Source organism: Cavia porcellus, unplaced genomic scaffold (assembly GCF_034190915.1).
Source record: "Cavia porcellus strain 051 isolate PalLab524CR breed Dunkin Hartley unplaced genomic scaffold, mCavPor4.1 scaffold_1, whole genome shotgun sequence".
NCBI lineage: Eukaryota > Metazoa > Chordata > Mammalia > Rodentia > Caviidae > Cavia > Cavia porcellus.
Window position 1 is genome coordinate 196600687 of NW_026947484.1, and position 23758 is coordinate 196624444.

The 23758-nt window shown below is 40.6% G+C and overlaps 1 protein-coding gene across 2 annotated transcripts in view; it reads right to left on the reverse strand.

Annotated features, from left to right (window-relative positions):
* Positions 1 to 23758, reverse strand: part of Ttll11 (tubulin tyrosine ligase like 11) — a 265404-nt gene that overhangs the window by 187809 nt on the left and 53837 nt on the right. For both annotated transcript variants that reach the window (XM_005004045.4, XM_063226944.1), the window contains exons 2-3: positions 12397 to 12493; positions 6398 to 6531 (exon numbers count right to left, since the gene is read on the reverse strand). In XM_005004045.4, coding sequence (XP_005004102.4) covers positions 6398 to 6531; positions 12397 to 12493 — 231 coding nt within the window. The remainder of the gene's footprint in view (positions 1 to 6397; positions 6532 to 12396; positions 12494 to 23758) is intronic.

Here is a 23758-nt window from a genome sequence, read left to right on the forward strand (position 1 = left end):
TCAACTATTTCAAAGAAAGAGACACTATGGTAGCTACTGTTAATATTGGATTGTCTTGTGGTTAAATACTGTGTTGCTTACATTGTTCTGTTCTGATCTGCTTTGTTATGTCCTCTTTTGTCTTACTCTCTTTAAAATTAAAAATTTAAATAAATAAATAAATAAATAAATAAATAATAAAAACTATGAAGGGGAACAACTACCATTTTTATAACCTTTGTGTTTATAAGGCTAAAATTACTTCAAGAGATTAAGATAATAATAGTATTTTTCTGCTGGTAACATAACTGAATTAGAAATAAATAGAAGTCATTGGAAAATCTCAGATTATTGTAAAAATTAAACAATGCATTTCTAAATTACCCATGGGCAAAAGAGAAATCCCAAGGGAAATTTGGAAGAACATTTCGAACTGAATAGTGATGAAAATATAACATAAAAATTTCTGAGATGCATTAAAAAACAGAATTTAGAGGAAATTGTATTGCTTGAAGGTTTAAAAATGAATGATCTTTGATTCATGCTACTTGAGAAACAAGAGCAATTAAATTGAGAAATGAAGGAAGAAAATTTTAATAAGAAGAAATCAGTGATATATAAAATAAAATTGTGGTGGCTTTTCCTGAGAACATGGCGGACAGACAGCAGCAGCTACTGAAGGCTCTCTGAAAGGCTCGGCTCAGAGGCCAGGAATGATGCGGACTAAGGAGATACGAACCAGTAGAGATATGCTCTGCTGACTCAGGAAAGAACTGGGCTGAGAGAATCCAACTTAGAATATAGTCCTGGCGCTAAAATAGGAACAGAAAAGTCTTGGTGTGGAGGCTCGACCCCGCGCCATTGGAAACCACGGTTTGGATTTCCCGCCGCCCGGCGGCTGGCTGCCTCCACAGCGGCTCGGCAAGGAGAGACACGCAGAAGCTCGGGAACGGGAGTCTGCGAACGGAGTCGGAAACAGGACGGACAAGGAGGAAAACTGACTGGTGGCGAGGTGAGCGAGAAACTGACTCCCTACCACAGTTTGACTCCAGCGGAGGTTTTTCTGGGCTCGGGCAGTCCTGTAAGAGCAGGGCGCGGTGGCAACTCCAGCCGCACATTCCCCTCTCGGACGGGATTGGTGAAAAGTGCCTGGCCTGAGTGACGCTGCTGGCGGAATCCCTAGGCTGGCCTAACCCAGATCCCAGAGCCTGACGGTGGCCCGGAGGAGCTACTGACTCCCGCGTAGGCTGCCTCCTCCGCAACTCCCTGGTGCGCAGCGGTGGGCGGGAACAACTAGCCAGCGCAATTTGATCAGGCTGTGGCTGACAGGCAGGGAAGCCGGGCCTCCTATGTAAGATTGCATTTTATAAGGAACAAAAAATATGGGGAAGGGAAGCAACAAAAAAGGCTCCTCGGCCCCCAATCCTGAGAATCAGGCAATAGTGGACACCGCACCAATATACATTAAGCGCCATATAGAGAGCCTCATAGACCAATTCAGGAATGAAGTTATCAATGACCTGAAGCTAGAAGTATGCAGAATAGTTAGAGAAATGCTAAGCACCACCCAGGAAAAAGCAGATGGTGGAATGGAAGAACAGAAAAAGAGGGGAGAATTGTTTGATGGAGAAAACAGAGAAAACATTGAGTATGTGAAGCAGGTTCAAAGGGACTATCAAGAAATTAAGAAGTCTATCCAAGACTGGCATAACAGCTTGAAAGAAACTAAGGACAGACTATCTGAATTGGAGGGCAGACTTGAAACATGGGAGAATGAAATGAAAAACTTCTTAAAAATAACAAAGAAACACACAGCAATAATACAAAGACAAGAAGATGATAAGAGGAGCCATAACTTAAGGATTAAGAACATAAAAGAAGAAGTAGGGACACAAACAAGTGAACTACAAAAGCTACTCACAGAAATAATCCAGGAGAATTTTCCTAATTTAGCAAAAGGTAAAGATACTCAGATGTATGAGGCATACAGGACCCCAGCTACCTACAACCCTAACAGAGAAACACCCAGGCATATAATAATAAAAATTCCAGAAATTCAATACAAGAACAGAATATTAAAAGCTGTAAGAGACAAGAAACAGATCACTTACAAGGGAATACCCATCAGAATTACAGCAGATTTCTCTTCACAAACCATCAAATCACGAAGAGCATGGGGAGAAATAATTCAAGCTTTGAAAGATAATAATCTACAGCCAAGATTGAGATATCCTGCACAACTGTCCCTGGAAATTGATGGAAAAACGAGGTGCTTCCAGGATAAAGAGGAACTGGGGGAATTTGCAACCACCAATTCAACCCTACAGAAAGTATTGCAGGATATTCTAAAAAAAGAAAAATACAAAGAACCCAGAAATAGTGGCGGGGAAGCCACAACGAATGGAGCAGAGAACAAAATGAAGAAGACAAACTGACAGCTACTGACAGAAAAAGAGCTCAACAGAAATGAGACAGAGAAGATTGGATGATAGGAACAGCTTTTTTTGGAGAAAATGACATCTTAATAGGTAATGCTGATTTAGTACCATCTTGTTTTGAAGTCTCATCTAGCTTTTGTTCTTCTGTCTCCAATGGTCTAAACAGGTTGTATCTTATTGGATTTTGTTATGTACGATAGTATAAGCAAAAACCTTTTAAAGACAAGGAGATTATACAGAGACCATTGTTCATTTTCTGTTAGTCGATTCTAAATACTCTATAATGCTGTCATTCTCTTAAATGGTTTTACATTGTTTTGATATACTTAATGCTACAGTATATGAAGTTGTACTCAAGGACTTCAGGGAGGGAGTCAATATGGTAACTATTTTTGGGTCAGGATTATCTGGTGGTGAAACACTATTCTGCTTAAATGGTTATGTTTTGATCTGCCCTGTTTCGCTGTTATGCCCTCTTTTTTCTCAATCTCCACTCCATTATTTACTTTTTTATTTTTATCCATTTAATTAAAGGGAAAAATATAGCAGGATATAATATAGTAACCCACTTTGACTTTCTATTATCTCGATTTGAAGCCCTGTATTACTCTCACCATCTTGTTTTTGACTGAGGTTCCTCTATTCTGTTTTGCTGGATAGTATCAGGTTCGAAAGTTTAGGCATCAGCTGAGAAGATAATGAGATTCATTATAACGCCCATTCTCGTTGACTTTTATCTACTTTTGAAGACCTACAATATCTCCAATGTTTTGGTTTTGTCGGTTTTATTCTTTACGGTTTTGTTCAATTGTATAACAACTAATGATATAGGCAATTCTATTAGAAATAGCGGGAGGCATTATGGTAACCATTGTTGATCACCTTGTATTATCTTTTTATATTATCTATTATGTCCACCCTTTTGACTTGACCGATTCTGTTCTGTTATGTCACATTTGGTTTTACTCTCTTCCAAAAAAGCAATAAGAACCGTGGGAGCAATGAAACCCAAAATGTGTAATAGTCACTGTACAAAAGAGAGGAAAAGAAAGTGCTCTAAACTGTATAACTGCATGTATATTTAAATGTATAAGATAGAAAATGATATCACAGAGTTTTATTGGATCATTGAACAGAACTGTTTGCAGTATCATTGTTGGAATGTCCACTCTATAAGCTTTAATTTTGTGACTTGAACAATTATTTCTAAGATGGCAATATGTAATCCATTAACTAGTGATTTCCTACTGTGCATTTTTTTCTTCTGTAAATCTGTATAACTTGTACCCCTTCACTGTTTTTCTTTCTTTCTTTTCTTTTCTCCTTAAATAAAAAAAAGAAAAAAAATAAAATAAAATTGTAAGTTTTTTTTAAAAGATCAGTAATTTTGATAAATGTTTAGCTGGATTTATCATTAAAAAAGAGAGAGTTCATAAGCCAGGCATGGTGGTCATGCCTCTGCTCTCTGCTATTTGGGAGGCTCAGACAAAGGGATTCCAAGTTAGAAGCCAGCCTGGGAACTTAGCAAGACCTGCTCTCAAAAATGCAAAACTAAAAAGACATAAGGTTGTAGCCCAGCACCTCCTAGATTCAATCTCCTGAGAGGGAAAAGGAAGAATATCAGCAATAGCATTGTTTTTAAATGCCCCATGTCAATAAACTAGATAACCTAGATGTAGAAGGACCAGTCCCTTGAAAGCCACAAGATGCCTATATCTTCTAAAACACTAATTCATAACTTCAAATATTTAAACAATATGTATATAATAATAATACACATATAAAAGATAAATCTGGAATAGATAAAGAAACTCTGACTTCAAAATAAGATCACAGTAAAGGTGAGCAAAAATTTTGAATATATACCTAACAAAAGGATATATTTAAGTGCCCAAAAAGTGCACAAAACTTACTTAAATCCAGCCATGAGGAATGTATAAATTAAAACCATGAAGCAATGTAAGTGTACATCTACCAGATGCGCTACAGGTAAAAGATCCACAATATCAAGTATTAGCAATGATGTGGGACAACTGTAACTCTTATACATTGTCTCTGAGATATACAATGACTTTGGAATTTCTTATATGAAATTTGGCAATTTTTGTAAGGTTAAACATACACATACCACATTATCAAAAAAACTTCACCTAGAGATATTTCCCAAGAGAAACAAAACATAAATGTATCTTTTTAAAATGACTTTTTTTTTTTTGACAAGATCTTACAATGTAGACCAGACTGGCCTTGAACTCATGGTGATTCTTCTGCCTCAGCCTCCTGATGCTGGGACTACAGGCATGGGCCACCACACCAGACCCAAAATGACTTGTATATGAATAATTGTGGTAGCATTATTTATAATACACTAAACCAGAAATAACCCAGATGCCCATCATTTGCTGAAAGGATAAACAAATTGGGATGCATTCACTCAATGGAGTACTGTGCAGCAATAAAAATATAAACTACTGAGATAAACAACAAACACAGATTAATCTCAAAAACAATTCTAAGAGGGAAAAAATGATTCAAAAGAATGCATAGGATATGATTCCATTTACATGAATTTCTTGATCAGGCCAAACTTATCTATAGAGAAAATGCAGACCAGAGGTTGCCTGGGAGAAGGGACTAAGGGAGTTAACTGCAAAGGAACCCAGAGGGACTTTAGGAAAGGCTGGTGGACATGCTCTTGTCACTTTCTAGATGTTGAAGACGGATGGATCTCATCTTAACTTGTCCTTGCATAAACGTTAGACACAGATAGTTATAGAGATGGGAAGGAAAGGTGTTCCCTATGGCAAGTAAGGAGTCACAGAACAGGAAAATTGAAGGGAGAATCGGGGAAGAGCTGATAGTGGTTTTTAAAAATAACTTTATTGAAGTATAATTTGCATATGATAAAATTCATCCAACTTAAATTAGATGCATTTTTAAAACTGTGTGCAGGCCTGAGTGACCACCATCTTATAGAGTGCTTTTTTTAAATTATCACTTTGAGATTTTTTGTCTTCAGGAAGTTTTATAATCTGACATTAAAACCAAAAAAAATATGGAAGCACTAAAATAGGCTATGATATCCATAAGTCTTGGAATCAACTCTAGATTTAAATCTTACTTCCTTTTGGTTTTGTTTTTTGTCTTTTTTGAGACAGAGTCTTACCACACAGTTCACACTGGCTCACTTGAGCTCACTTTGTAGCCCAGGTTGGTCTTGAACTTGCAACAATCCTCCTCCCTTAACCCCCCAGGTGCTGGGATTACAGACATGTGCCACCAAGCCCAGTTTAAATCTGACTTCATGAGCATTGCCACTTAATTTCTTGAAGCTTCATTCTCCTCATCTACAAAGTAGAGATCTCTAAAACCACTGTCACGATATTTCTATGAATACTAAAAGTGTTTCAGGCATAATGCCCGGCACATAGTAGGATCACCAAAGGGTATTTGCTGTATCACAATTACACAGGCATTTGTTGTATAGTTGCCCTGTAGCTCAGGGTATGGCCTGCAGAACTTGCCGAAGGTTTCCATAAATGAAACTTAAATGACCACCAAAGCGGCAGTTCTGAGTTCCGCTTCCTAGCTGCTTCTATTTCACAATCAGTAGTGAGAGCTCCAAAGAATTTCATGCTCAAACATATTGCTTCAAGGTGAAATGGGCAGGCTATTTGAGAAGTGATTCTGAAACAAATTTAAAGTAGAACGCTTTAAAGATTTCCCCCTCAGGTTGTCACGTCTACTCCCTGGCCTCAAACAGAGCCCAGCCACCCACCGTCTACCTACCTGTCACCTAACCCGTTTAGCTCTGTGAGCTGCCTTGATGGCTGCCAACACCCGCAGCATACAGGTGAGGTGCTCCCTTAGTCAGGCTCAGCTCCTGAGGGCCCCAGTGGCTTAGCTCACAGCACACAGAACCCAGGACACAGCGCAAGCGTAACAGAATGTAAGGGTCATGGGGGCAGAGTGCCATCTACCTGAGCAACAAAGAGCTGGAACTCGTCAGGCAGAATCCATGAACGAGGGTAGAAGTTGTACTCCTCAGGAAAGAGATTCTGCATGATTCTCACTGCTCTGCTCAGGGTAATTTTACGCACCATCTCCGTCATGCCTGGGGAAAAGAGAAGCTGTGAGCTTTGAACGACTGCGGGCCACCAACTATAAAGCAGCTCTTATTTGGGACCTGTAAAACACCCACCCTCCACAGTCACTTTTCAGGCAGTGCTAAAATAAGATAACAAGCACGAGTTATTCCCCACAGTGGTGACTCGTGGTTTGAAAAGGTCCAGCAAATTAATGAAAATAGGAGGATGGGTCTCTTTCTCCTCATAAAAAAGGAAGCATCAGATTGAAAGGATGTATTTTCACCTAGTATCTTATCTTATTATTTGTCATCCCCGTGGGTAAAAAATAGAGAAGTTTTTCTATCTTGTACTTAAAATTTAATGCTCTCCTTAATTTGGGACCAGCACACATATTTCTAGATTCCTTCTATCTGTGCCCTGGAGAATATTACCCAGTGGACTCTGGTGACATTATGAGAAGCTTAATTCAGTTGCTTTGTTTTAATCTTTCATGACTATTAAAGGTATAAAATAGAAAAATACACATGTTTCAGCATAAAAATCTGTCTCCTTGAATCAAGGACAGGAAGTGGAAAGGATACATAACATCATAATTTATAGTTTAATGGGGGAAATGCAACCCATAGGCGTCCTGCCATTATAAGTACTGGCAGTGACATTGATCAGCTGTCATTAATTTACCCAGAAGGGATTGAAATGTCTCACTTAAGAACACTTTAAAGAATGATCATTTTTCTTTGCTTTTAACATCATTAATAACTCTGACAAGAGAAAAACTGAGCATACGTCTTAGTAATGCTTAAGCAAATGAGTGAAAATGATGGTGAATTTTAGCCCACTTATTTCTTAAGGCAGATACCACTGCTAAAAATGGATGCTAAAAATAGCTTTCACCCTGAAAGAGACTAAATAGTTCCGTTACTGACACTAGAAATTTGCTTAGCAAAGTTACTCTTAGGTGAAAGACTTCCATGTCAGCATCAAATAGCCAAATCATTATACACTCCAATGGGCCCAGTCCGAATGAAGGACACGTCTCTGAGCGCCCGCATTCAGCAGACGTGTGAACTTCTGAGAAGGAAAGTGTTTGTAACCAACATCTTGCTTCCCTCAACATGTGAAAAAACGAGTGATAATCTACAGGTCGCAGCTTCATGGTGTCGGCTCCAGTTCTCAGCTCCTTTGTGAAAGGGTACAGAACAGGATTGAATGAGAAATAAGAGAGCTTCAAACTTCCAAAAATCCATGTCTAACGTGGACTCTTCAACATTAAAATCACTGGGGACACTGTTCTGAGCATTCCAGGAAATAAATCTGAAAAATTACAGCTATTTTCTTTATTTGCCCACAAAATTAGCTTTTTTGAATTATGAAACAGTAGTTGAACACAAAACAAAATTTCAACATTTTTGGAACACTTTAACTTGTATTTGACTAACAGTTATGGTATTAAATTGAAAACTTTCCAAACTAACTCTAAGTAGAGCCCTTCATACCAATTAGATGGTAGACGGTGCCTCCTGATTACTGTTGGGATATTTCCACATTTAGTGGCTTAGTGGCATTTTAGAGACAGGTGTTGTGCCATTGCTTTTTGTGTCTTCTACCTGCTCAGCCCCACACCAGGTGAGAGATCTGTTTCCAAGGTGACCTTTGCGTCTCCAGGGAGTTCTCTGCTGAAAACAGCCAACATAAGCACCGCTGTGTATGGCAGGTGGCTTCTTTTCCCCTCTACTTCCTGCCTATGGCCTGTCAGCGGTTCACCCCCAGCCCTGCCTGAACGCCTGTCGGAGGGAGGCGCCAGTGTGGAAGACCTCCCTCAGCCCACTCACTGTCCGCATCTATTCCTCCACCCAGTGCTGCCAGGGAAAGAGCCTCTGGCCCCTCACTATACCCCGCGTGGGAGCTGTTGGCATCCCTGCCTCTGCAGTGGCTCAGAGACAGTGTGGGCAATGTCATCTTCTCACACTACAACCCTGACAAGAGTAGCTGGGTGTCTAGCAGAGCCCGGGCACATGTTCCCAGAGTGAATGTGTAAAAAGGAGGTCCCTGCCAGGCTCCTCAGGCCCCATGCCCCACCCTTCTCCTCTCAGCGGCTACAATACCCAGTGCCTCCCTGCTGTGCCCCGCCATGCACTCTGCACCTCATTCTGACTGGGGTGGAAGCTCCAGGTGTAATCAGCTTCTCTCTGCTAAACGTTTGACCTTAACTTTGGGTTTCAGCTGGATAAGGAGGCTTTGGTATGTTTTTCTTAGGTTCCATTGCTTGACCCCAAATTTTGACAACCTATTTTTGCTCCAAGTATCTGAGTGGCTCCTTCAGGAATGCACAGAGCTGAGCTTTGTCTTGTTTTCTTACTGCTCCTCCTCTCTCCGACCTTATTTCTGTTTCCTGTGAGCCTACCCAACAGGCTGGACTCCTGCCTGTGACTCTAGCCCAGTGCTCAGGGTCCTGCTACTGGCTAACAGGCTCTTTTGAGACTGATTACTAACAACCTGATTTCTTGGTAAAATCTACCCCTTGATGTCCCTACGTGCCAGTTCTTTGATCAATTGGGCAAGCCACCTAACCCAAGCAAGAGCTTCTGACACCAAGGGCTTGCCTCCTGCCACTTTCTCTAAGGCCTTCCTTTATCTGTCTGATCCTCTGGGACCACAAGCCCTGGTAGATCTCTTGGACTCAACCCAGAACGAAATAGTTTGATCCTCAGGCTTGCTCACATAGCCCTATTTAGCAGATGAAACCAAAACAAACTGAGCTTGTATTTGGAGCGCCACATAATCCAAGTAGCATTTATAATAATAATTCTCAACAAAAACACATTACAACCACCAAACAACAAATAAATACTTTCAGATCCACCCTCTTGAGTTCCCATTAGCACTAATCAGTTCATCTTCCACCTGATACTACGGAGCTTCTTAGCTCTGATTCCTCTTTTGTCCTTTCTATCTTTCTGCAATGTGACCCTCTGACTGATCTTTCTAGAACACAAGAAGACTTGTGTCATTCTCTGGTTTTAAAATGTCTCACTGGCTTTCTGTAACCCTGAGGCTGTAACAATGCTGTTCTTAGGTCCCCACTTACCATTTCTCCACCTCCCCTCTCACTTGACCCACAAGAACCAGTACAGACCACTTGACTTTCACTGAATGAGCAGCCTGTTCAAATTGCTGTGTGTCTTTACACCAGCTCTGCCCCATCCCCAGAGGCTCAGCTCCCAGGAGTCCTTTTCTCCAGGATCTCTCACTCCACCTAGCCTGCTCCTCTGAGCAAACTGGGTTAGTGCACACCCTTGCTCCAAACTCCTGGGTACTCCCAGCCTCCTCTGGCAGAGCACTCACTCTGGGTCTTCCTCTCCCCTGCAGCCTTTCTTCTCATCCTTGTACCCCCAGAGCAATGCTGGCCACCCTGAGAGGTTCCTCAATGAACCTCCTTCCCTCTATGACAGAAAGGCCCTCTTTGTGGTCAGCTCTCAGGTACCACCCACAGGTTCTGCCATATATCTCAGACCTCAAAACTCAGCAAGAACCCATTGTTTGAAAGATGAAGACTGACATTTTTAGACTTTCTTAAAACAAAGGCATATCTACATCATATTCCTTTTTCCGTACTAGGGATTAAACCCTGGGTCTTCATGGTTTGTTTGTTATTTTTAGACAAGGTCTTGCTAAATTGTCCAGGCTGGCTCAAATTTGCCATCCTCCTGCTTCAGCCTCCCGGAGTGCTAAGATTATAGGTGCGTGCCACCATGCACAGTCAGATTATTTTTTAATAGAAACTCTTTATTGCATCAGTTAGGATTAAAGAATATATTTAAATTACCCAAAGAAACTAACAGAAATAGACAAAAATTAACATGCTAACACAAATCATTTCCATGTATAGATTACAGAAGTTCTGTTTATGCAGCCTGTAAAGCATCTATGCTTTCCTGTCCCATTTACTGGAATGTACTAGAAAGTCCCATGTGTGAGAAACCTGGTTTTAGAACAATGGTATATCTAGGAATCAGAGGCAAGTGTGCACATAACTGGAGCCAAACGACAGCCTGGGAATTACTCTGCTGCTAAGGGTTATTATCTGCCAAGGGGTGAGGAGGATGCAGTGCTCTTCCTCTGCCTGAAGGTTCCAGAACCTTTCTCATTACAGCTAATTAATTGCTGTTAATAAAGTGGAAAATTACATGTTCCAATCGCTGGCATGTGGAATATGGGATGGGACAAACTTGCTGCTTTGAAATGAACATTCTTTTATCACCTTTCATCAGACTAGTCCTTCAGGAGTGCTTCTGTCTGTATTTATAATGTGTTCTCCAAATAAAGACCCATAGTCACTCCTTTTCTCCTCTTAGCCAGCAGCTGTGGCATGAACAGTGGAGAAAATATGGATGAAGCCTCATTTGATGATTCTCTGTTCCATTCAAATTGTGTTGTTCTCTTCCAAACTGTGTTCTCCCAATATCCAAGAAGTGCTTTTAGTGACATCAAAAAGCATACTTTCTCTGAGCAGCAAGACAGAAAATATATCACCCTGGTATACCTGCCTGTAAGAGTCATCTTTTTCTCTAACAAACCCTTTCTCCTTCCCTGAGGACAAATTTGACCTAACGTTAACTTGCTATCTCTGTTCCCCTAAAAACCAATAAAGGTAGAATGTTAACTGTATTATTTAGACAACATAGCATATAGTTAAAATGATCCCTGCTCATTAAATTGTAAAGGTACCTGGTAGGAGATCATAGTGTCAGGCTTTCTGGAGTGTGATGATTCTTTTAAATTTACATAATCCTTGCAAGGACCTTGGAAATTATACTATGGAACAACTCTGAAAGATACTTCCCTTTGTGGGGGATTTAAGCCAAAATAGATGTGAATCGTGTAGCCTTGTACCTGATCTTTCTTGAGGGGTCATAGACTAGATCCCAGAATACATGGAAATACTCTACAAAGAGAAAGGCTTCACGTTGACTGGCTGGGCACACTGTGTTTCCTTCTGTGAATCCTTCTCAGTAAATCTGAGGAAAGCAAAGCCTGTCCAGTGACATTGTAAGTCTGCATAAGTTGAAAACTTCCAAGTAGATACAACAAAACTAGCCAGTGTATGAAGTACAGAGAGGTGGTTTCCTTAAACACATGGGATACCATACCAAAGAAAAGTGTAAACTGATTTTCTATTTAATACCAATAAAAATGATATAATATTAAGAGAATATACCTTATATTCAGGTAATTTTATGCTGCAACCATATAAAAATGATAAACATGATAAAGGCTTTGGGGGAACTGTAGAAAGATGATTGGGATTCTGTTAAAAGGGTAAGGGGAGGCTGGGCTATGATGACTGTGTGCCACTGAGCCCTCTTTGTGGGTTAATGTGCCATGGAGATGATGGTACTAGGTAGAAGGCAGAAGCTGCTCATAGGACAGTATATAATAGTACAGAGACTGGTGCATTTGGTTTTTAAAATGGTACCTCCAACTATGACACTTTCTGTGATCTATTCCTTCAGTTTTAGTACTTTGGTTTCCAGCATGAGCAATGTTCTGATATTTTCTTTTGAGAAGAACATTCCTCTTAGACCCCCATACCATAGCTATACCCAACAAATGAAAGTCATGTTCTTCTTTTAGTAGAATTAGATCAAGAGAGTCTGTCCTTAAGCCTTTGAGAGCCCATCTGCATCTTTAAACCATTAGTGGTTTAAATCCTGATTATCTCTTGTTATCTTCCCTCCCCAGGTACTAACAGCGCAGCAGAGCTCAGGCTGTGAAGGCCAATTAGGAGTCCTCAAGTGTGATTTTAAAGCACTGTCATGTTTTTGCAGAAGACTGTACTCTGAGACTTGGCCCTAGAAATGCTTTCAAATGCTAACAAGAATAGCAAATACCTGGAAACTTGTTCACTTGACCACAGAATATGTCATTGTCATGAAATGAAACTCCGTGCCAGTAGATGTCACAAGGCAAGCGTCGGCCAAACGGGAACTAGAAAAAGTAGAGGAAAAATGATTAATAATAAGAAAAAAAGGATTGGTGACCACACTGGAGTCCGTTATATACACATTCCTGACAACTGGCATGCATCACGATTTAATCCTCCAAATAAGCATGCGATGTAGGTGATACCTTTTCCCATTTTATAGATGAAGAAACAGATTTACAACGTGATCAGGGCATCAGGGTTCTGATTCCATTCAGCAGACACTGTATATACTACCGGCTTTCCAAACACCATTTCACTTTAATCCTCACACCTACCCTTTAAAGGATTATTTTTACAGACTAAAAACTCAAGGCTGGGAGAGGTAATTTGACATGCCCTATGTCACAGAGCTGGGAAGAGGAAGAATCAGGATTTGAATCTAGCCCTCTCCAAATTCTCTTTCTCTGAACATTGCAACCCTCAACCCAGGCCCCAGTGAATGTTCAAAGCCACTCTTTTCTTTCTTGTTTTTCCTCTCTTCTCTTCCTCTTGTTCCTCTTTGTCTCCCTCTCCCTCTCCCTTTTCTCTCCCTCTCCCTTCTCTCTCCCCTCTCTTTCTCTTTCCCACTTTGACAAGGGTGATATATATTTCCAGTACCCAAAAGAGTTCCTGGAATCCAGCAGAGATTTCTTGGGTTAATAAATGGATAGGCCAAGAGTGGTCATCTGACTCAACATGAGGTAACTAGATTTTGACTTCCAGAAACTTAGAAATCAGAGATGCCTGGCAGCCTCTGATGGCCCTTGAACTAGGAGCAATAAAAAGGTAGAGCTGGACAGCTGTATGTGGCTGTTCACAGAAAGAAGCAAAGGTAGCCAATCTGCAGAGAGGGAAGAACAAAGGAAAAAATGTGGATAGACAAGAGGAGATAGATCATGCAGTCTGGAAACACAGATGCACCGTCCCAGGTCATATGCACAGGCCCTTGTGAGCCTGGCTGCCCCTCTTGCCTTTGGATCCCATCAAATGGGCTGTATCTTGAAGACATGTCTTTGATATTCTAAAGCCCCCTTTGTGTACGCTATATGGTTTGGATTATTTGCAACCACAAAAAATTTCTTACTGAGACAAAAATGCCTATTCTTTCTCCTGCGTCCTGCCACCTCCTCTCAAAGTAATTAACAAGCACTGCATTTACAGAATGCTTTTAAAATCTGTAACCCGGATGACCTTGTTAAAGGAGAAAAGTGAGAACATGTTACTTCATATTTAAAACTCTCTTGTTAACAGTCCAAAGGAAGAGAAATACCAAATGCATTAAATAAAAGCACTTTTTCCATTCTTGGACTACAGTTAATCAGAATTTTTATCTTCTCCAATCTGAGGGGAGAGTTCCAACGGAAGTACATGGCATGACTAATGAAATAGTGGTAACTCAATGGTTTCCAACCCTTCCAAATTAAACAGGAGGCAAACAAACTCCAGCCCTTTAAATCAGTTACATTATTTCAAAGTAGTGCCAAATGAGACATATGTTATACACTCTATTAGCATCAACAACTTCCATCTATAATTTGTAGCATTTCACTCATCTTCCTTGCATCCAATGCGCTGTACCTTATTTATTCTGTAGTCACAAATAAAAGGGATACAAGATATGCTATTTTATTCCAGCTGTTAGATGCTGATACTGAGAAAGGAAAGGTAACCAGAGAGGTGTCACTAAAATCCAGGTATCCAAGCAAAGTGTACTAAAATCAAAGTGGTCTTGTTTCCCATGAGGATCCAACCCTCACTACTTATCAGTGGATAAAATGAAGACATGTAATCATCTTACTAATTGTCCTTCAGTACTTTCTATCTTCATGAACACCAGACCAACCCACCACTCAGAAGTACAAGTATTGGGAAACTACCTTTCTTTTACATTTTCCAGTTATTCAATATGTGCCAGACACTGTGCCAAGTGCCACAGTGGCACACAATTTAAACACATTCCAGGAGTTCATAATCCTTCCTCCTTTTTAAAAATTTTATTTAAAGAAAGACTAAACAAAACAGAAAGTAGGTAGAAATAATACATACATTCAGAGAAAAAAAAATAAACAGTAAGAAATCACTAGTTGATGTTTACATATTGTCATTTTACAAATAGTTGTTCAAAATACAAAAACGGAACATGTAAAGTGGGAATTCAAACAGCGAGGCTGCAAACAGTTCTGTTCAACTGTCCAACAAAAACTTAGTAATATGGTTGTCAATCGTATACACTTAAACATACATGCAGTTATCCGTATCTTCATCTATGTTTAGATTAAACAAACTAAAGCAGTTTAAAATCATTCTGAACAAAGAATAATAGTATTGATGGATTTCACATCACGACACCATGTGATCAGCACTGGGTACCGGAGTGTCTTTTTAATCCTACCTCCTTTTAAGCTCCTTTAAAAACCACTTGTATATACAGGTAACATCATACACAATGGTAGAGGACTGTCTTGGTTACTTTTCTCTCATTGCTAGGACAAAATACCCAACACCCAAAATGAAGGAAGGAAAGTTTATTTAGCTCACTGTTTGTGGAGGTTTCAGTCCATAATCAGCTGATTCCAAGGCAGGGTGGCATGGCACAAGGGGCAATGATTCAAGGCAGCAGCCAGCAAAAGTGGGATAGAGCAAGTCTCTTTTCCTCCCTTATATTTACACAGGCTACTCCTGCCCCAGGGCAGGTGTAACACTCAAAAAATCTTGCCCTCCTCTTGCACAGGTCAAGAATATTTACAAAGTAAAAACTCTGGTTCCCTGCTGAGTCTCTTAAACTTCTAAACTTCTCAAGTTGATACAAAGTATCAACCATAAAAGGACTAACAGCTTTTCCTCTAATGACAGGAAAAGAGAAGGATGCCAACTTTCACCACTTCTAGTCAATGACTCCAGTATGGTCACCAATCCTTTTTTTCTAGTCTAGCAGTTCTAGCTAGAGCAACAGGCAAAAGAAACAAAAAAGGAAAGGGAAAAGTAAAATGTATCTTTGTTATAGAGGACCTGACCCCATATGTAGACACTCTTAAATATTCCACACAGAACTGTTGAAAATAATAAATTAAGTCAGAAGAAGTTCCAGATAACAAATCAACACAAAATAATCATTGACAGTGAACAATACAAAAAAGGAAATTCAGAAAAAAATCTATTTACAAAAACATCAAAAAACCAAAATACTTATAAACTTACTTAACTCAGGAGGTGAAAGACTTCTATACTGGTAGCTACAAAATATCCCTGAAAGATATTAAAGAAGGTACAAAAAATGTTTTTTTCTATGGGACATCCCACGTCAATATATTGAAAGATGTAGAATTGTTTAAGATGTCAGTACACTAAATAGTTAACACTAAATAGTTAAGATAGTTATTATTACTAATTACTATTAGTTCATTGAAAAGAAAGGTTTGTTCCTATATTGTTTGATCAATTTTTATGCCTGTATCTTGTAAAATAAGCAACTACTCTGAAGATAACAATACACAATGTACTAACCATTGTTACTCTCCTACAATCTTGTTTTGAAATTTCGTACCATTGTTTTTATTCTTTTTTTCTTTAAGATAAGAAAAGATCATACTACCCAAAAGTGACCATCAGATTCCACGCAGATACCAAAATTCCTATGACTTCTTGGGAATAGAAGTAGAAAAAAAATTCAAATAGAATTAGAAGGAAACCTAAATACTCAAACAACTTTTGAAAAAAAACAAAGTTAGAGATCTCATATTTCTTGATGTCAAAACTAAAAACTAACCTACATTGTTACAAAACAATGAGATATCACTATTTGTTATATACTTAGCCAGGAAAAAATTCAAAATAGTGGCAACATCAAATGCTGGCAAGGATGTAGGGTAATAAGAACTCACTCACTTCTGGTAGAAATGAAAAGTGGTATCACCATTTTGCAAAATAGTCTGACAGTTTACAAAACTAAACACTCTTACCATATGAATCAGCAATCATACTCCTTGGTATTTATTCAAGTGAGCTGAAAACACGTCCAGACAAAACTCTGGACATGAATGTTTATAGCAGCTGTATTCATGACTGCCAACACTTAGAAGCAACTGAGATGGTGTTTAGTGAGTGACTGGATTAAATGTGTGCATATAGAAAATAAAATATTATTTAGTGCTAAAGAGAAATAAGCTGTCATGTTACAGAAATGGAGGAACTTTAAATACATATTACTAAGTGAAAGAAGTCAATAAGAAAAGGCTATATACTGTATGATTCCAACTGTATAACATGCTGGGAATGGCATAACTACCGAGATGGTCCACAAGAAGGCCAATAAAAAGATTAATAGATGTGAGAGTGTGCAAGGGAAGAAGAGATTAATAAGCAGGGCACAAATGATTTTCAGGGCAGTAAAACCACTCTGATAAAGTCATACACATTTTACAAAACTTATAGGACATAAAACACCAAGAGTGAACCTTGCTGTAAACTGTGAGTAATCACGGGGTATCAATGCAGGGTTTTCAGTTATAATAAATGACTACTCTGATTCAGGACTCTGATATTGGGGGAGGCAATAAGAAGAGGGGCTGGCAAGAGCCAGATGGAAAATCACTGAATCTCCAGCTCAGTTTTACTGTGAATACAACACTCTTCTAAAAAATAACAAACAATGAGCCAGGCATGGTGGTGTCTGTAATCTAAGGCTGAAATTAAGGCAGGAGAAATGTGAGTAAGGCCTGCCTGGGTAACTTAATGAGACATTGTCTCAAAAATAAATAAGTAAATAAATAAATAAAAATAAAACAAAAAACAGGCGTGGTATCTGTATAAAGACAGATATATAGACTAATGAAATAGGATAGTTCAGACATTAGTCTCTGCATATACGGGCAAATGATGATGCTGTTGTTAAGACAGGGTCTTGCTATGAAGCCCAGGCTGGCCTTGAACCTGTGGGGATTTTCCTACCTTGGCCTCCTGAGCGCTGGGATTACAGGCAGGAACAACCATGCCCAGCAGGCAAGTGATTTTTGATAAAGATGACAAGATAGTGCAATGGGAAAAGGTCAATCATTTTACCAACTGGTTCTGGGAAACTGGATATTCACATGTGAAAGGAATGAATTTAAATCTCTATACCATATACAGAAATCACCTCAAAACGGATCAAAACAAGAGCTGAAACTACTATTAAAATCCATTAGGAGATGGGGGCTGGGGATTTAGCTCAGCAGCACAAACACTTGCCTTGCAAGCAGGTGGTCGTGAGTTTGATCCCCAGTACTGATAAAATGAAAAAAGACAAAAAAAAAAAAAATCCATTAGGAGAAAAAGGGACAAAGCTTCATTGCATTGGATTTTGTAGTGGTTTCTTAGATCTGACACCAAAGGCAACAAAAGAAAAAAAATCAATTAGACATCAAAATTAAATTTTTGTATCAAAAAGACAGGGTTGAATATGCCAACAGTGAAAAGCAAACTATGAAATACAAGTAAACATTTGAAAATCACACCTGATTAACATTCAGAATTGCTTTTAAGACTTCTACAACTCCTGAACAAAATACACAATTTAAAAATGGGCAAAAATCTTAGACATTTCTCTAAACATGATATCCTAATAGCCAATGAATTTATAAAAAGATGCTAATCATTTGAATAACATCACTAATCATTAGAACAATGCAAATCAAAATCACTAGAATCTACTTCACACTCTTTGGGATAACTTATCAAAAGAAAAATCCACAGGAAATAGCAAGTATTGACAAGACAGAGAAATTGAAACCCTCATATACTGGAAATATAGACACCTTGCCATGGAAAACAAACTTTTCAGATGATATGATAATTTCACTTCTGGATGTATATCCAAAATCATGAAAGCAGGGACTGGAACAGATATTTCTACACCAATATTCACATCGGTGCAATTCATAACAGCCCAAAAGTGGAAATAACCTCTGCTTATCAACAGATTAAGGAATAAGGCCGGGTGTGGTGGCTCATGCCTGTAATCCCAGCACTCGGGAGGCTGAGGGAGGAGGATCGTTGCAAGTTTGAGACCAGCCTGGGCTACAAAGTGAGCTCAAGGCCAGCCTGACCTGCATAGCGAGATCCTGTCTTAAAAAGACAAAAAGACAAGGAAAAAAAAAACAGATAAAGGAATAAACACAATGAATACAGAAACGCAATGAATACAGAAAATGGAAGGAAATATTACTCGGTCTTAAAATGGAAGAAAATTCTGACAATGGGTTACAATATAGATGAGCCTGGGAGACATTATGCTAAACCCAATAAGCCAGGTATAAAAAGTCAAATATTGTCTGGCTCCATTTACATGAGGTAACAAAGTTATCAAATTCACAGAGAAAGTACAATGGTGGTTTCCAGGGACTGAGGGCAAAGAGTGTGTGGAACTGGTGTCTAACAGTGCAAAGATTGTGCAGATGGATGGTCACGTGATGGGATATGTCAATACGAATGTTCTGAATGCCCCTGAACTGTGTCCTAGAAGGATACAATTTTATATCATATGTCACTTTTGCATCATATATGTTTTACCACAATAAAAATAAAACAAAACAAAAAACTGCTAGAGCTCCCTGAGCCTGACGGGCTATTATGGCTCCCCTCTTGAGCTCCTGTGCATGGAACAGTGCTCATTTCCACAGAGCAATAGGATGCTGGCACATGGTCCTTGGACCATCTCTCCACCTTGCTCAAGGTTGGCACCAGCCTCCTGGTTACCTGAGTTCTGAATCTGGGCATTACCTTTTGTTTTCTCTTCTTCAGATCCTTTTAGAAATAACACTGGGTTTAGCCTGAGGGTTCTCAGTGTGCCTCTGTTACTCACAAACTATGGTGATAGCTACTTACTTACACCTCTATATCCTTAACAGGTAAAAATGAAGAAATCTGTGAGACAGTGATGAGAGCCATCCAAGACACAGAAATGAAAATGCTTTGTACCTGACCAGAACAACACAAATCAGAGTTCAGCTATCAATTTGTTTACCCATTAAATGCCAATGAATTACCCACTATTACAGAAAGTCTCAGGCCAAAAACACAATGGAAACATATCTACCTTCATGGAACATATAACATACTGGGGAGAAAGAGTTGAATCAAACTTCCACTCAACAAGCCATGCTAAGGGCTATGAAAGGAAGTCCAGAGAGCAATGAGTGCACAGAGGGACCTGGTTACATCTGTAGAGTCCGAGAAGACCACCTGCTCCAGACGGCCACATGTCCATCTTCCCAGAACAGTTCCAGCTCATGCCTGTCTCCTCAGTGTTATTACTGAGGTGCCCCGTTCACTTCCAACCATCTCCTAGTTGGCCCATGGATTGCATGGTGCTCTTGCTCCAGAGGAAGGGCTGTTTGAGCTGAGGTTGGAAGAGGAAACAGAGGAGAAAGAGTATTGTAAACAAACACATTAAAGCCCAGAGAAAGGACTAGGACACCTGGAAACCAGAAGGAAAGTCAAGAGGTCCTGAACACAGGAACGAGGAGAAAGAGGTGTGATATGTGGCTTCAGCAGAGGCCAGCTCAGGCAGGGCTGTCCCTGTGATCTGAGCAGTGTTGACAGGCCCTGGGGAGGGGAGAGGCACAGTGAGCTGTCTGTGAGAGAGGGCCAGAGGGCAGGGGAGTGCCATGAAAGGCAAAGATCACAGTCTTAAAGACTAAGGGAGTAATGAGAGGGCATGAGGTTCAGAAAGACCAGAAGATGACACCACTGGTTTGATATAATGAAAGTGCTGTGGACATGTGTGAGCCACATCCATCGCCTTCCTGAGCCCTCAGCACCTACCGCAGCGTTCGTCACTCCCTGGGACGGTCCTGTCATTCGGTCATTCCATGGGCACCCTTATAATGCTGAATTGCCAGGGCAAGGGACAATTCCACATACTTCTCCTAAGTTCTCCAGTGATGCTAGCCAGTTGTCCAGCAGGCCCTAGGTCCACAGGAAAACTAGGAGTCATAATACTGAGACTCGTCCCTGGTACCTCCTTCCTCAATACCCAGCTGCTCAGCAAATGCCTGGGTTTGTCTCCTAATTTATTTTTTAATCACCTCCTTAATTCCCACTGCTACTGCCGTAGTCCTGGGTTCATCTCTTCCCTGGACAAGGGTTACACTGGCTTCCTCCCCACCAGCCCACCTGACCTGCGGTGGTCAGAGACATTTGTATTTTTCAGTGCAGCTCTAATACCACCTCAATGCCTCACATTGGATCACAGGATCAAGGCTGAGCTCCAAGGCTGAAATAAGAAATGCCTCACAAACTCCCCTCTGTCCCCTGCCTACCTCTGGCTGGGTCACCTACACCTTGGGCTCAGTCACAGTCACCGGCAGGTGACTTTGATACTTTGAGGACATAGTGCATTCACATTCTGCACCTGAGTTTCGCTGTGCAACTCCCTCTGCCTGGGATCTTCTGACTCTCTGAAACTGTCCCCCAGCTCCCCTTTCTCAGTGGCCCCTGTCTTGGCACCTATCGCAGACCTTTCTATCAATCTGTCCACACTGCTGTGTGAACTCTTGGAGAGGACAATCAGGTGGTCACTCACATTTGTATCCCTAACACCAACTTTTCAGAACACTGTGGACTTTGTTCTGAACTTTGTTAGGGGTCACTAACCGCTTTGAAGTTCTCCCTGGAAAAGTATACCAACACACACAACTTTTCCATATGATTTTAACTTGAAGGCCCTCAAAGTCCCTGGTTGCTCACATACCCTTGTTAGCAATCAGGAAATGAACTTACAAAGAGCAGCTACTCAAATACATATTGTCATCATCTGTATTCAAGTTGGCACTGATGTGTCTGGTGTGGTACTGTGTGCCTATAATCTCAGCACTGTGGGAGGCTGACATGGGAAGATTACACATTCAAGCCCAGCCTGGGGAAACTTAGCAACTTGGTGAGACTCTATTTCAAAATAAAAAATAAAAGACTAGAGATGTGGCTCAGGGTAAAGGCCCTGCATTCAATCCCCAGTACAAAAATAGTTTGCAGCTATATCATGTTAATTATTATATATATGCATCAAATATTTTATGTGTATTAATTGTCTCACTGAATTCTCACAACAGTCATATGAGAAAGTAGTGCTATGGACCCTTTTTACAGATGAGTACACCAAGGCCTTGAGCGAGTCAAGGTTACAAAGCTATCAGAGCAGAGTCAGGACCAAATCCAGGTCTGCCTGGTTCCAGAGTCCGTGTACTTAGCTAACTGCTAGCATTTGAGTGTCGCACAGAATTTCATGTATCTTGGCCTTGTTGCCTGGGGTAGGGGTAGGGGATAGAATTTTGGAGAGGTGCAGCCTGGTGGGAGGTCGTTAGGTCATTGAGGATGTGCCCTGAAGGGGATTATGGGACCCTCCTAGGCCTCTCTCAGCCTCCTGACTCCTGATACAAGCAATCTAGTTTGTTATTTGCTCCCTGCCACTACCATCCAGTGCTCCCACCAGAGGCCCAAAGCAATGGGGCTGCCAGATCTTGGACTGAAATACCAGAACCATGAACAAACCTTTTCTCTTTATAAGTGAATACCTGGTGCATTTCAATATAGTAATGAAAAGCGTTTATATCACTATACTCTATATTTTGACCTGATTGCTATATTGCTATGGTTTAGTCACACACAAATTCTGCACCCAACCTACCTTAAACCTACACTCTATCACAAAGGAAATCCCCTTTTCTGAGCGTACAACCAAGTGGACCAGATCTTTCTCCCTCTTGCCCTAAAAGACTAAAAACACACTTGCAAAACAGGCTCAGACAAGAACTGGAACCCTTAAATGTCCTTTGAGCACATCTGTGCTTAAGAGGATGATGTTCAGGTCTCTCTTCTAACGGCCCGAAGAGCAAGTTCAAACCCCACCCCCTGGGGATTTTGCAAAATGAAATTTCACAGTGGATGCTGATAAAAGCACAATTCACATTTCTATACTTTGTGAATGATTTCCTTCACAAAGTTTTTTTTTTTTTTTATGAACAGAGAATCTTTCAAGTTTCTGAGGATAAAAGTGGAAAATGGGCTTTGATACGGGTGACTATGCAAAATGCATCAATGGGAAAAATTACCCAAATTTGTGGCTCTAAAATTCGTGGCCCAAAGTCCTCCAAAGGAACACAGGGAGGAGGTGGTGGCCAAAGTTCCAAGCTCAGATGAAGGAGACCCAGATCAGGCTCCAACCTACCACACTCCACACTGAGACAGTAGCACAGCCTCTAAGCTCTAAGCAGCTCATACACACCAGAGAAAAACAGCAGCAATAAAACTGGCCCACCTCCCGGAGCTGCCCTGTGGACTGAGCAAGTGCACAGGAAAGCACTTCGTAAACAGTGAACTGTCTTTCACATGCAGGTCATCATTTTTAGTATCCAAGGAAATCAACTCAACGAGCAACTTCAATTAAAAAAGAAGCCAACCAAATATTGAGAATCATGAGGACAGCCTTAACTGAGGAAGCTGTGGGCACCTGTGCACAGGTAACCTTCTGATGCCCACAAAGAGCCACAGATTCACCCCCTCCAGTGTTCCATCTGCACTCTGGTGACACCTAAGTACAACCACCACCTATAAGGCATTTAGGTTCCCATGCCTGCTGCCTCCACCAGACAAAAGGCTTCAGGGTATACACATTCTATGCTTCCTATCTTCTCCTCCAGCTACACAGCTATGTTAAGAGCCTTCAATGATCCCTGCCTCCTGGAATTTATACCTTCATGTGTCCTCTCCTATATTGTCACAGGCTTGGTCTACGTGACCATCAGCATGTGGCACAAGTGATGGGATGTCATGTCCAGTATCAGAATGTCTTTGTAAAAAGACTAGCTGCTTCTACTGGTCTCTGGCTTCCTCCTCCTCTGCCTCCTCCTCCTCCTCTTTTTTGCTCTCTCTCTCCCCCAACTTGCTTTGAGAATGCATGGGAAGAGACTTGCTTGTGTGTAAGGAATAAAAGCCACAGACAAACCCAGGGTTTCACAGGCAGCAGCCTGGGCCAACAGCTAACTGCAGCCTCCAGAGAGACTCTAAAGTACAACCACTCGCTGAGCCCCTCAGCTTGCTAACACTCAAACGGTGTGAGACAGTAAATGTCGTTTTAAGCTGTAAGTGCTGGGGGAATTTGTTATATGGCAGTAGATACTGAATATACCACCTCAGTTTTAGAATGAGATCATACAAAAAGATAACATTTGGGGCATAAAGGGATTTTAAATGAGTGTATCTTTATAATATGCAGCAAGTCCCTAATTTACAAAAGTGAGCTTGGAACTTTCACA